General features: G+C 39.6%; 2 protein-coding genes and 1 long non-coding RNA gene across 9 annotated transcripts in view; 2 read left to right on the top strand and 1 right to left on the bottom strand.

Annotated features, from left to right (window-relative positions):
* The window catches only part of C6H2orf88 (chromosome 6 C2orf88 homolog), a 30,685-nt gene extending 20,591 nt beyond the window's left edge, over positions 1–10,094 (top strand). For 3 of the 6 annotated variants that reach the window (XM_040562240.1, XM_040562238.1, XM_040562239.1), the window contains 3 exons: positions 139–212; positions 826–905; positions 4,288–10,094. In XM_040562240.1, the coding sequence (XP_040418174.1) occupies positions 4,454–4,717 (264 nt within the window). In that variant the 5' untranslated portion in view covers positions 139–212; positions 826–905; positions 4,288–4,453 and the 3' untranslated portion in view covers positions 4,718–10,094. The remainder of the gene's footprint in view (positions 1–138; positions 213–825; positions 906–4,287) is intronic. The other 3 variants (XM_040562242.1, XM_040562241.1, XR_005821307.1) reach the window with 2 other exon arrangements.
* Positions 8,078–16,361, bottom strand: part of HIBCH (3-hydroxyisobutyryl-CoA hydrolase) — a 45,474-nt gene continuing 37,190 nt past the window's right edge. For both annotated transcript variants that reach the window (XM_040562236.1, XM_040562237.1), the window contains 2 exons: positions 15,469–15,502; positions 8,078–10,354 (listed from right to left, as the gene is read on the bottom strand). In XM_040562236.1, coding sequence (XP_040418170.1) covers positions 10,236–10,354; positions 15,469–15,502 — 153 coding nt within the window. In that variant the 3' untranslated portion in view covers positions 8,078–10,235. The remainder of the gene's footprint in view (positions 10,355–15,468; positions 15,503–16,361) is intronic.
* Positions 10,361–13,914, top strand: LOC121072560. Its single transcript, XR_005821308.1, has 2 exons — positions 10,361–12,672; positions 12,902–13,914. It is a non-coding gene; the product is annotated as an uncharacterized LOC121072560 (long non-coding RNA).

Below are 16,361 nucleotides of genomic sequence, written 5' to 3'. Positions count from 1 at the left end.
TTTGACAAAGTCAAACGCTGGGGGTGAGCAGGCAAGCAGAGCTCTGCATGGAGAGCACTTAGAGATTCGTCTAACTTTGTGACAGTGCACAACGTTGACACCTTCCTAAGTGCTAAGTTTTATCAATTCCCTTTGCAGAGTCCCAGCCGTGAAGCTGTCTGTGCTGTACTGGGGACAAGGGGGATGATTTGTTAAAAGCAGATGCATTACTGGTAAGTAGCACACTGAGCTTCCCTCATGGGCATTGAGGAAGAAGCTAAATGCCTCCGCATTACAGGGATTCACATGGGAACCTACAAGTTTGGGAAGTGAGGAGCCTGGTTCCGTTAGGGCAGAAATTACCCACTGTGTCCAATTGGGCAAGGCTACGCTGGACTATCTTGAGAAGTATGACTTATTTTTAATCATCTGACAGCTAAAATTGAGAGCGTTAGAGAAAGCGATTCATTGCAGTGTAGTACTGGTCTTCACAGAGATTCTTCAAAGGTCTTACTGATGGAAACCATTGACACGGTAGCAGGAACCTATTTGCCTGTGATAGCTACAGATGCTGCATGTCAGGAAAGCTTTCTTTTAGGCCTCTCTTTGTCATATGTAAACATACTCCAGAGAGAGAAAGAAAATTCTTGTTTTTGGATAGTTCACATTTATCCTTTTGTAATTTTGTATTGATGATTTTAATGCTAAAACATCTTTATTTATCTAAATAAAACTGCAGTTATGCTATTAATGTCTCCCATCCTGTTCCCCCCTTTCTGTATTTTGTACGGCATGAAACTGCAGGAAACTGCAGGCGTCTTTTTAATACTGTTTTATTTCCTTCAGCAGTGATTAGAAATGGACTTAGCTTGGCAGGAAACACTTAAGAAGGCTGGCAAAGAGACTGCTTGGCCCTCTCATGCAAGGTGAGTTCAGCATGGTGCAGCTCCCTCAGTATTTTCTGTCTTTGTATTACCACTGTGCATGGATGTATAGTAAGTAACAGGTGAAACAACACCTGAACTTGAAATTCCAGGGATATGTTTTCAGGACCCTTTTAGAAACAATGCAGAGTGTGTATAGAATTGAAGTTAAATGAGGTATTTAAAAGCTTATCGACTGCATGTCCACCCAAATTGAGCACAACTAAGAACTTGTTGATTTAGCTTGTCTGAAAAATATATTTCACTTACTGTAAAATTGGTCTTTAAAAAGAGAATATCTGTTAAGACTTGTAATGGTGCTGCTTTAACTCCTGGTTAAGAGTGGAACAGAACAGATGGCAGCACACCAACTTCTGCTTGAGCTGAGCACAAAAGCGTGTCCAGCGAGCACCTACGCCCACAGACGTTTTGGCCTGAGCCTTGAACCATCTATGCAGTGGTTCCTGAAATGCACCTGACCACAGGTTAGAGCTTGGATGCTGACACAGATTCTTATCTGACAGCGTTGCCTTGAGCAGTTGCTGAATAAAGCATTGTGCCAGGAGTAAAATGAACTCTTGGCACCCCCCCCCTTCCTCCCCCCGCCCAAAAAAAAAAGTGAGTTTTGAGCAAAAAGCTAGGCATGTTAAACTCCAGGTCATAACTTAGCACTCTGGAGATGAGTTAGGTAGGGAGGATTTAAACAGTGCTTTATCCCATATGCGCAAGCAACTGTTGTCAGAAAAAAAGGAAAACAGAAGGTTGAGGGCAACTTCATGTACGATCATTTATGTGCCAACAATTATTAACTCAAGTAGAGCAGGCAAACTATAAAACACACTACACCGACTTGGTAAGGACTGCACTCTATAAATAATGAAATGAGCAACAGTCTAGAATTGAAACTAGGGTCAATAACTTTGCATTAAGCCTAACTACTAATCAATTTGAAGCAATTTAGTTGTCTCGCATGTCTTGCTATCCAGCAGTTTTCCAGCCCACCCCTTTCTCTGCACAGGACAGTCACACCAACATTTGAGTGAGCACAAATGAAAAGGCAGAGGTAAGAAGGTGGGAACAGAGGTAAATCCGTGAGAGGAAGATGCTGGCCTTTCTTTTTGCCTGTTTTAGGAGATGTTTGTCCTCCTATTCTCATTACCTCCATCTTTCTGCTAGATGCTAACTCATCTGTTGTCCCTTAAAAAGGGGAAAGGAAATCTCCAAGTTGTAGGAGCAAAACGTCTTAACACGATAAAATATGAACTAAAACCCCTCTGAAAAGTGCCCAAAAATGGTAACATAGAAAAGAATTTGGCTCCAACCTTAGATTAAAAAATCCAAATTCAGATGGTCGTTTGATAAAATGTTGAGATGAAACTGACAAAAATATATTGGTATATCAACTGTGGCATAGAACATCTGAACAGTATTCAAAATATGGTAGGAGAAGCTGAGATTTGTATCTATAATATTTATAGTTCTGGCTAAGACTAAGGAGGTCATGAGATCTAACCCGAAACTTCTGACTGTCACCAGTAGTGTAATGAGAAGGGCAGGCTGTGTACCACACGTGAAGCTTGTGAATTTCCTTGACTGGATAAAGATTGCAGCTTTCAGGTATTAGCAGTGCTGTTGGTGATTCTGTATCATAGTAGATCATTTGAGATATGTATTTGTCCAGAAAGGCAAGTGGAAATTATTTTATTAATGTTTTATTAATGATAAATATTGAAATTAGATGTGTGCAAGAAAAAACTATTAAAATGTTTTGAATTATTCAGAAGTCTGAATTGCATTCAGACATCTCCTTGGCCTCTGGTCTGTAAGCATGGTAAGTTTCATTAATACATGTAGTTGAAAAACATAGGTATGAGCATCACTTTTTTTTTTTTTTTTATAAGTCTCCCCAGGGATATATATGGTTTCTTGTGCAGTTAAGAGAATCCTTCTTTTTGTTCATTTAACAGCAAGTTCTTAAAATAAAAATCTCCCCAATAGTTTAGCTCTATTCTGTGTTGGGTGAAACTACCAAAGCTAGCGGCAGGGTCTGGCATATGCTGCATCGTGTCATTATGGACAATAGAAACTTATAGAATTTTATGAGTGATTTACAAACGTTTTTCTAAAATGCTGAGCTGTCCTGATACCAAGCAGATGATACAAAAATGTTTGTACCTACCTCGTGGCTTCAGGAACCCTTCAGGTCTGAGTTTCTGCCAGGAATGCCACCCACTGCTTCCGAGTGCTGGGCTCCAGTTTCACATACTCTTTCCTGAAGAGGTAGGGATGTGTTCAAGAACTAGCAGGAGGAGGAGGGAAGCTTGTCACCAGGAACCTGACTCTCATGAGTCAGCTGCTGGGCTGGGGAAGCCCTGTCCTACCTGTGAGGACTGCCTGCCTGCAAATGGATTTCCTCTGCAAATATGTGCCTGTGATCAGCTTACCGGCTTGGAGCCCCTATTTCCCGCAGTAAATTAAACAAATAAACAAGGCTTCGCATCTTTGCCATAATTATGTTTTCAAAGGCTATTTACAAAAAATGTTTAACTTTGGCTGACCTTAGTACAACGTCAATGTGTGAAGCTGTAGGGAACAGTTGGTTTCTGTGCAGCACAGTCTTTATTTTGGCTGGCAGTCTCTTAACTCTGGGAAGCGGGTACGCTCATGCCAAGCACAGTCAGGCGTAGCATGAATTCTGCTTTGCCTGCATACAGAAAGTAGCCTGAGCACCAGCTCTGCAGGCTAGTAAACAGAAAACATGGAGCAGAACTGGGGAGGAAACAGTTCTGAGTCTTGATGAGTTTGACAACAGGACCCTCTCACGTGTTGAGAAAGGGGAAAAAAGTAGAAACTTCTATTGGCAAGTTCTTGTGAACCACATCTGGAGGTCAGGTGCTTTGTAGAGCTGTTGTTCTTGAAGCTGAGCAAGTCTCCCTGCATTTTAAGTAACCTGAGTCTCGTTAGGTGGTTGTTGCGTGATGCTTTTGTCAGTGTGGGGGGGGTTTGTTTGTTTTCACTTTTTTGAACAGCAGCAGTCTCTGGAGTTAAATGGCACTTGTTTACTGATTGAGGAAAATAGCACTGTGTAATCTGTTTGGAAGAAACTTCTTTTTCCCTAGATCTTTGCATTTATATTGCATACAGACCATTATATATGGTTTACTAGTTCATACCACATACTGGGAATTGCACTCAAGGGCAGCTTGAATTCAAGTCAGACTTTGCCTAATAATTGCAGTAGATGGATTTAACTGATAAACAAAACGTTTTATGCGTGCCATGCGCAGTTGGTTCTACAAGCTTCTGTAGCAAATCCAGCTCTCCTTTGAGCTCACTGAGAATGGTAAGCTATGTATTTCATTTATATGAAACACTGTTTTGACAGATTTCTCCAGAAGTAAAGAAGCACTAAAGGAGATACTCTGTTCCTTCGAAACAACTGCAGCTGCTGGTGAGAAGCAGCAACACTGTGCAACAAACGAGGAAACCACTTCCAGGTTACCAAAACATGCCGTTGAACTGAATTTTGCAGCTGCATTTTCAAATGTACCATGGGATGCATCAAATCCAAGGATGCCTTTCCGGGTTCAAACGCCATCCTGGTTGAAGGGAGCAGGGAAGGTAACGAAGGATGCACTGGGGAGAAATCATCACTGATAGCAGTGATGGCGGACGAGAAAGGTCCATCGAGCACCATAGTGCTGGACTATGCACACCGTCTCTCCCATGAGATTCTTGATCAGGCGGTGAAACAGTGGGCAGTGACGGAAAGCAAATACAGCGACATTCCCTTTATCGAGAGCGATGTGCCCTGAGCCTTCATTCACAGTGCGTGTCCTGTCTGCTGAGCAGTTTTATTCGGTACTAGTGCAAATAAAGTAAAATCAGCTGTGACTTGAGCATAGTGCCACTAGCTGAATGCGTTTGCAAGGAGAGGCTGGAAAAAATGCCTTTTAAACTATATTGCTAAGAAACTACTTGGATTACACTAAAATCTGTTAATCAAGTGTTATTTGTTATCAGCCGTAAGTTGAGTGTAGTCTGTCTTCATGTTGAGTGTGATCTGAAATAATTCTTAAAAAAAGAGGAGGAAAATAATGCAGCTGCCTTGCAGCTGAACAAGTACTGCCACAGAGGCCCCCAAAGATGCTTAAGAACAAAGCCCGGATTATTTTTATGTACTACATAAAAAAAGTATGGCCTGTTTGTAGGTGAAAGTAAGGACTGTATGCTTGGCAAATTTGTGTTCTGCTAAAGTGAAACCAGGTTCTTCTATGTAGCAAAGATAACTGCTGTTGTAAATTTTACTTTTGATTCTTTGACCAGACTAAGCCTGTAAACCACAAAATAATGAAGGTGATAAGAAGCATTTTATAAAACCAAATAGTATTCAGGGAACCATATGGATTATGATACTTCTCAACTTCCATTCTGAATAGAACCAGTGAGAAACATTACAATATTGATAAACAGTGCATTATAATTAACAGATGCTCTGGCTTCTGTACATGCATGAAGTCTATTCTCTAGAATCCCACAGCAAGACAGTTTAACATCTCATCACTGTGTTCAAACCAAAGCTGTTTACTTTTTTTGTTACAATGCTGGGGTTTTGTTTTGCTTTGTTTGTGTTGTTTATTGTGTTTTGTTTTGTTTTGTTGTGGGTTTTTGGTGTAGCAATGTTTTAGGAGCATTTATTTCATGGGACTATGGTGGCATTACACTGAAATTTCATTCTAATGTAACGCCCTGGGCACAGTATGCATTCCTACAGCTCCTGCAGACTCATCACGTACCCACTGATAAAACCATTTGATGATGCAAATACAAACTACAGGAACCTCAAGCCTGAGCAGAGCACTGAGCTAGTGAATAAGCCTTAGGCCCAACACTAAAGGGCTACTACATTCTTTAGCGATTTTATTGAGCTCGAGTTCTCATGCTGCACCCTGCTTCTCCAGGACTTGAAGCCTGACCTACTGCGCTCATAACTGGGATTTGATGTACTGAGGAGGAGGTAAATTAGTCATTTAAACCTCCAGTGTTGCTGACATTTTATACAAAGCACATGCCTTGTAAGAAGCTTGCTTTTTTTTTTAGCACCTGTTTGCTCCTTTTTCTGTTACAGCCAATTTAACAGACGTACATTTTTCCTAGATCAAAGTGCTTTCCATTTTATGTTGTCATTTTATAAGAAAAATAATGCTTTCCATACTGGCAAAAACTGTTACTATTTTTAAAAGGTACACATAGTTCTAGTAACTGGTACAAAGTATGATTTTCAGGCAATGGTAAGCAAGCAGAAAGAGGTCCGTTTCAATGGTTATTTTTAGCTTATTCTCACACGTGACCTGAGAGGGAACGCGGCTGTTTTCCAAACTTTGTGACACAAACTTCATTACTTGAAATTCATTTAGTGGAGAAGTGGTTGTATCAGGAGTAAGTGGCAAAAAATACTTCTTTGTAACACAGCACAAGACTGCCATTAATTCACACTGACCAGACTAGACCCTGCTCATGAAACTGTTCTCAGGCTTTTGCTGAAAAAGGGAAAGAATCCGCTTATGTTGTAATGTCATCTTCTTTGAAGTCGTATGTAAAGTGGCCGAAGGCAGTATGGCTCATTTAAATTCTACTGCTAACAGTGGTGTTCCTTTAAGCTCTAAAGCATGTAGAACGCTGAATCATAACTTATGTTTGCCATATCTAAAAAAGCTCCAAGCTAGATGCAAGAGTGAATTAAAAAGCAAAAACAAAACACTGGTTTGATCAGTAGATGTTAATTTGATACCGCTTAAACAGAGTATTAATGTTCCTTATATAGCTAAAAGAAAGTTTTATTACAAAAAAGCTAACCTTTTTGCAACATTAGTGTTAACTCAAGAGCTAATGCTGCTGAAGACAGTAATTAAATGAAAAATAAAAGGCCCCAACTCCCTTGACGTTTGTCAGCTAGGTGAATATAGATGAGCATCAGAAAAATTTACTCACCTAAATGCACTTGCAAGATTTAGGTATGATCTGCCTTGGCCTGTGCACACGTACCCCAGTGGCTGCCACGGGGAGCTGGATGCTGCAGGGCTCATTGCTGCAGCGTCTGGAGCCTTTTCTTTGGGGGTAGCTGTAGCACGCAGCACTTTTCTGCAGCTCCTCCACTGCAAGGCTGCTGCTACAGGGCCCAACAGCAGGCAGAAATAGAAGGTAAAGTAGCCTACAGGAAAGTTGTAGCATCCATACTGATAAATACTCAACGTGTCCCCAAAGGAGAAGTTACCTGGGTGTCATGAAGCATGCGTGACCATGAGCTTCCAGCTGGTGTGCGGGCTGTGCGGCAGCTGTGCTGCTTATCCAGGCAGCCACTGGAAGGATGGCGTGGTGCTGGTTGTGTCTGCATCAGTCGCTCACACGCAGCCACAAAGCTCGTCTTCCCTCACGCGTGCTTGAAGACTACAGCAGCTCCAGTACGGCCTGAAGTGCTAGTCCTGCTGGCTTGTGCCTGACACTTCAGGGAGAGCTCACAGCATGTGGAGAACAAAGCAGCTTACAGAAAACAGGGGGGCAGCTTCCCACCAGGAAAATAAATCTTCTACATGAAACTGTCCTTAGTAAATAATGCCATTAGCCCTAGCAAAAATAAGTAATTAAATCTGTTCGATGCTACAGCTGGGAGAGACTGAAGGAGATTTCTTCCCAGAATTCTGTGGTATATTTAAAAGATGCAATAGTGACACACAGTAATAATAAAAATAAAGGTTTCTTTACCCAAATAAAATTCCATCTGTCTACTTATCATTAGATTATTCTCTGGTCTTGTAAAGCCACTTTCTGTGCTAAGTTGCCACCGATTCTTCAATTTGATTTTGTGTAATAAAGGCATTCCAGTATGGGACTGGCATACTTGGAAAAAAACACATACTTCTATTTAGGAGTTAAAATACATTTGCTTTCTGTTTTCTCCATGGAACAAAAGCATAGTCTGAGTGGGTACTACGTGACTGACTTGATATCCTAATGATGGTTTAAAACACGTTAACTGCAGCACAACTTTATAAAATTGACATTTCTGTAATACGGCACATCGGTACTCCCAAAGAAAACATACTACAATATATTTTTACAATATTTTTTGTGGAAAATATTTTCTTGTGGACCAAATAAAATTAAAATGACCATTCTGCTTGTAAGACTTTTATTTGATAAAAATGCACAGATTGGACAGGGTCTTGTTACCATGAGCTTGGGATAGTTCCCCTTCACAAAAATTTTGGAAGCAAATGAACATGCAAGTTGATGTTTATTCATTCAGAAGTATGCTTTTGCTAAAGTGTTTTAGGTCCTTTCCAAGCACAGAAGGCATGATCCCTATGACCCTGGGGATTGCTCTGTTTTCTGTTATTTATAGTAGCTGACAATTGCTGGGTTTGTACAAGAATATTGGAATGAACCAATTTTGTTTAAATAAATTAAAAATAGCCATTGTTTAAGAATGTAAAATATTAAAAAATAAAAAGAAGGGGGAGGTTTACATTCCTTACAGCACCAATGAGGTAGAAATTCAAGTCGTATTTTCAGAAGTTATCCTAAAGGTTTTAACAAAGCCTCTCAACTACTTTTGAAAATAAATTCAGGGACTATCTCATAGCAAATACGTACAAGGTAACATTAAATGGCAGCTGAAATTTTACCAATTTTATCTTAAAGAATCTAGTGACAATGCCAAGTGCCATTTCCTTTCTTGATTTTGCTCACCTCAGTCTAGAAGTTCACCTTGATGCTTGAATTTCCTGAACTTCGTTTCCAGGCAGCAGCTTCTGGGCAGGAAGGAGCCCGAAGCCAGCGCAGACCATTACTGTTGGAATCAAAACCTGCCCGATGTCGAGAACTCCACCGTGGCTCTGCCTTTTTTAATTCCCCACTGCTGATAACTGACTGTGTTGAACCAAAGTCTTGTTCCTTTAATGTCATTGGTTCATCTTTCCTAGGTGTTCAGAGCCCAAATTGTGTATTTGTGACCTGTCTATAACTAGAAACAAGTTGCAAGAGATACTGACTTGATTAGCCATAAAAAAAGCGTGCAGTCTTAACACTGAACAAAGATTTGTAGCTGTGTTGCATGCACAATAGAAAAATTATTTTCATCCAAAAAAGATAATTGTATCAAGGGGCTCTGGTTATGTCATATATAACCATACATATATGTCACACATATGTAAATGTTAGCATCACAACCCAGCAACCTTTAGTGAACATACAGTGAGGGTTTTTTTGCCAACTGTTTAGATGTTGATGCCCACAAATACACTTGCTAGGCTATGTTGTGTTAAAGAACTACAGGATCTATGTAGCAGCAGATACTTTGTTTTCCACTGCTCTGTATCATCAGTTCCTACTGCTTTTCACAAGTTTTCTACCCAGCAGACAGGGACACTTCCAGTTCAGGATGTTCATGGATATAAATGAAAGTGAACCCAGACTGGTTGATACAGCTCAGCTCCAGCCCCCTGCGATATTAGGGCTGAGCTCAAATTTGCAGCAGCAGCAAATGTTCTCCTTGGCACTGACAAAAGTTCTGAGACAGTTACTGCTTTGCCTGTGAGACCAGGACAGGCTCTAGCAATGCTTGCAATCATAAAAAACTCATTATGTAGTTCAATCAATGGCATTAAAAAAATAATAAAAAGGTTTGACAAACAAACAGAAACATGCTGTAGCCTCTGGCAATATTATGACGTTGGAAACAATGTCTGTATCACGTGGCAAGACTGAATACTGACCAAATGTTAAATCAATAGAACAATTTCTTGCTCTCAGGCTAATACTATGTCAGTCTAATCTTTTATTTAAAAGACCACTTAGCATCATGAATTTGGCATGTCTTACATTTCCCGTTGTAGTGTTGACCATTTTAAAGCTGTAAGTATATTTTAGTTTTGCTGTATAGAGAAGAACCTGAGGCACAATCCTGGTTAACAGCTCACTGACAGAGCCAAGAACACCAAAGTCTCCTGACTTCTTGCTTATTAGGTCATCCCTTCACCATGCTGTCTCCCTGCACGGTTCCTCCTAACAGCTGATGCAAAAAAAAACAATGTTAATCACTGTCTAACAGCAGTAAGAAGAGTAATTTGCCTTGAAGTCATTTTTCCCCTTATTAATACAAGAGATAATTATTTTGTCATTACAGTAGCTTAAGAGAATGTACCTGATCACAAAAAAAGCAGACACTAATCTCAGGCTAGCTAAAAGTCTTGTCAAGCTTTACTGCTTTACTTTACTGCTAGTCATTTTTATATCACAAAATTAAGCACTTGTGTAAGGTGTCAATGGACTCGATCATTGCAACTTGAGATCGTTGTTTCCCAGTGGCTTAAAACAATTGTCCACAAATTCATCGCTGACTTCTTCTAAAGCAGCTGGCTTCCATCTGGGGGATTGGTCTTTGTCAATCAGCACTGTCAGTTGGGGTATAAAAACAAAGAAATGGCTTGTAAGTGCTTGCTAATTAAGATGACTTCAGATTGCATCGAGGTAGGCAACTATAGCGAATACACAGGGGGGAGAAAAATCAGTCTGCTCCAGAGAAGACAAGAGTTGTAACGTGTACTCTTTTACTCTCATCAAAACTCTCATCACCTGGGCAGAGACATATCTGGGGGCTGGCAGATGATAGGAAGAACGGTGGATCGCTCCGGAAGAAGCCAACACTGATAAAGTTTCCGGTCCTTTCCAAACCTTCAAAAGGTTTGTTCGGTACCCAAGCTTTTAATGACCAGCCCCGAAATTAGCGCTTTCTGTCAGACCTGCTACCCTTGGCTGTCTTCTGTTCTTTCATGTGGAACTGGCAACAGCACGCATGATGCTCTTTTTGGACAAGGGCTATTTACTACAGCTCTGTGCAAAATCTGACTCTTTGTAGAGAACGGCAAATGACTTAAAGCAGGTTTTAAATTCCTAGGGCTAATTTAAACACATCACAATCATTGAAAACTAATCATTGAAATAATTAATGAGGAAGCAGCTCAGCAGAGTATCTTTGGGACAATCAGGAGTATTTACTTGTAAATACTGACAGCTGCTGTAGACCTGTGGATTTAATTGTGAAGATTTGTATAATCTTACTATACGTACTTTACACTGTGTCCTGGGAAATGCACAACTGAAAATAAAAATCACCAGTGAATGACTTTAATGTAAAAGGTTACTGAGACAATATCAACTCTCAGAAAGCATTCCTGGTATCACAGGAGCGTTGAAGGCAGCACGATGAACAGCTGCACTACCAAACAACAGTAAGACACAAAAGTTTATTTGTGTGTAAAAAAGAATGATATGAATGGAATTTGAGCAGGTCCTTCAGAGCTTCTTTCTGGCTTCAAGACAACCCATAATAGTACTATTCAGAAACTGAGCTCATTTAGAAATATTTTTATAATTTCAAAAAGAACAGCCATAGTACCTGCAGCTCTCTAGGATGCATGAACCACCCAAATCCCCTTCCCAACCCACGTTCCCCTCAGATGGATGCTATCAGCTTCTGCTACAGAGATGCACCTGTGTCCTAGGAGACCTCCTGACCAACATAGCCCACAGCATATAAGGGACGATGGGCAGGAAGTACCTTGTGGGTTTCTCTGCTGACGAAGAAGTCAGCATGGGATGGTTCTAGAAGCTTGCAGGTAGATGAGTTTCACAGAGACTAGCTATTTAGAAGAATAATGCCTGGTTTTTGGTATGTTGTTGTGTCTTTGTAAGTAGGCTTTGTTCTTGGTAACTAAGCTAGAAACACTGAGGATAAGAAATGTGCAGAGGAGTTAGATTTGAAGTTCAGTAGAAGGAATGTCCACCTAAAGATTATGTCTTATCAAAAGACATATTATGACAGCTTATGACTTTAAAATGTCTTAAGTAAAATGTGTTTTTTTTTTCTATCAAACAACACTTGGTGAATGCCTAGAAAACAAGTACCATTGAAATGACAACCGCACTAACTAGTATTTCTGTAGCTGGAGATATACAAACATCACTTTTTTTACTTTGTAACTACTAAGAGAAAGGAGTATTTGTGAATTGGAGCCCTGAATCCATTTATCCTCAAGTATAGGACTAAGGCCTCCTTAGGTACAAATAAACACCAACTTTGAATAGAAATGCACCATATAGATATATTAGAATCTTTGTGGGTAATTCCTTAAAAGCAATGTTATGTTAAAAAGTGACTTTATAACTGAGTAATTTGACTGGGTAAGCTCTTTAACACTTTTTTGTATGTGGTGATATGAAGCTACTGACTGGTTACAGTCAAAATATATAATCATCCCAATCAACTACATCTATTCCATTAGAATAGTATTTATCTAGTTATTTTCTTCAACTTTAGTTGGTGCTCACAGAATCTCCTCAACTGTTACCTACAAAAGACAGCACTGACTGGAGATGCTTTAAACTAGTGGTGGGAGGGGAGTCCATGTGCATACTACTACAGCATCAAGTCTGAAATGCCGTAGTGGTTGCTGATAATTCTTGATTATGTGGCAGCACTGTGCAATCAAGTTGAACTGTCTGTTTGGATCAGCCAGTCTGACTCTGGTGGTCACACTGGATGATCATAATGGTATCTCCCATGAAATGTTTAGTCTTAACAAAATTCAAGTATTTATTTCCTAACAGTATTGCTAAAACTTTCCCTTACTGCAATAATTTGTATATATTTTGTGTTTCTCTAGCTTGATCTCAGTACAAGAATGGAACAGGAATTCTGGATGCTTCTAAGGTGGGTTGAGGAAAGTTCATTAAGACAAAAATAACTGAACATAAACGTTGTGTTATGGGTTTGTTCTTGTAGTGTTCTTTACAAAAAAAAAAAAATGGTAGAAGTGTTTTACTAGACTTTAATTTGTGTTGTATTGCTTATACTTATTTGGCACAATCAAAACACTGATGTTTCTAAGCACCTGAAATGCTGTTGGTTGCAATGAAATCTGTCTACCTACTGACTGCAGGGGGCTTCGTGTCCAGGATGAGGCTCGCATCTGCCAGCTGCTAGCACGGCAGGAGAGAGGGCAGAAGCAATGCACCATTGCGGCATGCAGAAATATATCTCTGCAAGATTAGTAGCCTGTAGAAAGCCCTTACAATTCCATTTCAAGTGCGTATTCCTGCACAAATAGGAGTATAGCTTAAGAGATTTTTGTCCCTTCTGACTGCTGAGGCTGTAGTCTACCTGGATATGTTCGAGCCCTGACTCTAGAAACGACCACCCTGCTTTTGCAGTACGAGTTCAAAGCTCTTGGCAGTTACCTACAGCTACCTGTTTCTTAAATTAGGTAAAATTCTATAAATCAAGGGGAAATGGATACTTAAGTGTTCGGAGACCACAGTTACCATTATATGGGAAGATCCAGTGCCCTGTGGATCAAGTATGATCTGAGTATTTAATGGTTATGGGGTTTGGGCTTTCCTTTACTAGCTCCAACCACAAGAATCATAAACGGGGAAGACTGCTTGCAGCAGATTTTCAGTCTGGCTGAAAGAAAATGGCTAAATGAGAAACAAAATTTTGACCTCAGATCAGAGTAGGTTTAAAAACCTTAGTGTTAGCTTTTAATGCATATGCTAGGAAAGTATTTTGTTTAAAATTATGGTTTGAAGTAGATAAAAGCTGTTATTAAAACCTGACCTGTGGCCATTGCTGCTGAAAGACAATCTTCAAAAATTAATATCTGATAATTGTATTGTAACTTTACTTTGTGGTAGATCCTCTTGTGGTAGACCAGGTCAACAGCTGGCTCTTAAATGCTTGGAATTTAAAAAAAAAAAAAAAGCTAATAATATTAACAATTCTATTGTTTTCATTTTTAGTCAGTATGGTTGATCCTGTGAAACGCTTAGTAATTTCACTTCCTAGCAAAGACAGGATGCTTGGCAGCTTGTGGGATGGTTTTTATAAGTTAGACCCAACTGTAAAAATGATCGAGTCAGATTCTGACCCCTCTTAAATAAGAGCAACATATAATAAAAAAAAAAAAAGGCAACATTCTAAGAAGACAAATCTGAGAACACGATATATGCGATATGCACAGAGCAGAAGGGCTTCAAGTGCTTGTTCTAAGCAATCTCCTCAGTGCAGACGGATCTTTGATTTCCTTCCCCTTTCTTGACATAGCTTTTGCTACGTCATCCTACTTATAAGATACCCAACTGCTGTTCTTGCAGCTGCTTTCTTTACAAGCAGTTTGTGTGATTTACTGGCCATACTGTGAAAAGTAATTTGCTTTTGTCCTCTGCCTCGTCCCCAGATGGTTCAGTGACACCATGAATTACAAATGAGGAGTTGGTTTGATGTTCATCTGACTCCCAGCCTTTGAAGTTTGTCACTTCCCAAATAACTTATTTCAGCAGTTGTGAAAGTTTATCTGGTGATTTAGAATATTCCTAAGATATATTTTCTCTTTATGATAACTTTGTCCCCATTACCAACACAATGAAAACCATGTACTTCTCAATGTGTGTGGTAAACTCCTTGAAGGAGTGTCTGCTAATAAGTGCTAAAGTCTAATAAAAGTAAGAAGTTTTTTCCATGAGGTATAAACAGACTTTGAATCTCTCATCTCTAGGCTATCTTTAATACAGTATTACTAACAGTAAATACTCAAAAACTAACATCCACTATGCGAGTGGATTTTAAGCTACTTTATAAAGACAGATATAAAGAGTGAGGAGGAGGAGGTGATAATACATACTTGAGTATGTAATTGTGTGTGAATTAAAAGACAAGTTCCCCTTCCTCCCATCCCCAAACACTTACTCATCCAAGTGTCTCATACTGTACACTCCTTGGAAAAGAAAATGTCTCTGTTTTGTTTCATCTTGTGCTGAATAGTACATAAATAGTTAGTGCAGTTTCTAACAGATGTGCCATTGGATTTGACAAACTGCATTGTGAATCAGCAGCAGAATCAAGGACAGAATCTACGTCTGTCCCCTAGATGAGCTTGCTGAACTGCTGCTCTACTTTTACCTCCACGTATCTACTACCAATGCCATAAAATGCCATATTACTTAACAGTAAGTTTACATACATAGTCTTATTATAGTGAGACATCTTCATAGGGAGGGACTTCTGGCACAGGCATATGTAGTCTCTGTTCTAACAGCTTTCTATCCAAATACTTGTTCTTGACTTGGAGTCTTGGTTTTTTTAAACCATCTTATAGCTGGCTGAGCCAGCTGTGTGGCAGTGCTAAATCTTGGCACACAAACAACCAGCATAGCTACTCAGTATTGGAAGCATCAAATGTATTTTGAACTTTCCAGTGAACCACTGAAACCTTTTCAGTGCTGTGTTACCAGGTAGATAAAAATCTCTGGGACAGTGATGCTACACAAAGGAAACAATGTGGCTGTTACGGTCTGAAGCAAATGATGCCTTTTGGCAGATAAAAGCCAAAACTACAGCAAACTGAGAAGTGTTCTCTGGGCTGTTGCTGCATACAGTTTTATCTCCAGAGAAGTAACACAACAGTGAGGTTGCATGTTATTGAGTAACCTTTCTGGTGTGCGCACTTACCTGCTCGAACCCCTTCATAGAAGTCATGGCCTCTCTGAAAGACAAAGAAATAAGCTATAACAAGATAAATTCTATGTATCCCATCTTTCCTATGCCACTTCTGCCAGAATGGCAAGTACTCAGGATCCTGTTAAATCCCACTTGCACTGTTCTCACCTAGTCGTACTTTCTCTTTCTTTATTAAAGAGTTACATATGTTCTTGCTTAAATGCAGCCACAACTCTTAAAATCAGCCTCTCGCTCTGCAGTTAATCAGCCAACTTTAATGCAGTGCAAGCCCTCTCTGTGTTACATCTCATGGATTTTCCTAAGGAGTTTTCTATGATGAGGGGTAAGGTGTATAGAACAGGACAGTAAATTCTTCAGAGAGAGGCCCAACTTTGTGAGTTTTGTATGTATTCTGCATACTTGTAACACTTTGCTGTTAAAAAGAATCCTGGAAACATCCAGTTATTTTTGATAAAGGCTAAACTTAACATTTAAATCCTTAAAGGTGCTTCAATAGTAATGGAGTAGCAATACTGCTTTCAGGAAAGATATGGTAAGGATGCTATCAGGCACTACAATGTATCAGAATTAGATACACCACATTCTCACATGCATTTTTATTTAAAGCATTTACTTTAATTATAATGGTTTATTTAATCAGATCTATCAAAATCTTATTTTAAAATGTGACAAAACTAATAAGGATTTCATTGGGAAGCTGAGATTTGTTCAGATAATCCAGTTAGCAACTCTGTTTTGCTGAAAGGATGACTTACATCACGTGTTGTCAAAGTACTCAGCCCTTACTACAGACAGGACTAAAGTCTCTTGCTTTCTTCAACAAATTTATCACTATCCTAAAGGCAGTGATACACGAGTGGTCCTATCTTACTGACAGAAACTGA

Source organism: Cygnus olor, chromosome 6 (assembly GCF_009769625.2).
Source record: "Cygnus olor isolate bCygOlo1 chromosome 6, bCygOlo1.pri.v2, whole genome shotgun sequence".
Lineage (NCBI taxonomy): Eukaryota > Metazoa > Chordata > Aves > Anseriformes > Anatidae > Cygnus > Cygnus olor.
The sequence above is the reverse complement of the archived record's forward strand: the minus strand, read 5'-3'. Positions and strand labels throughout refer to the sequence as shown.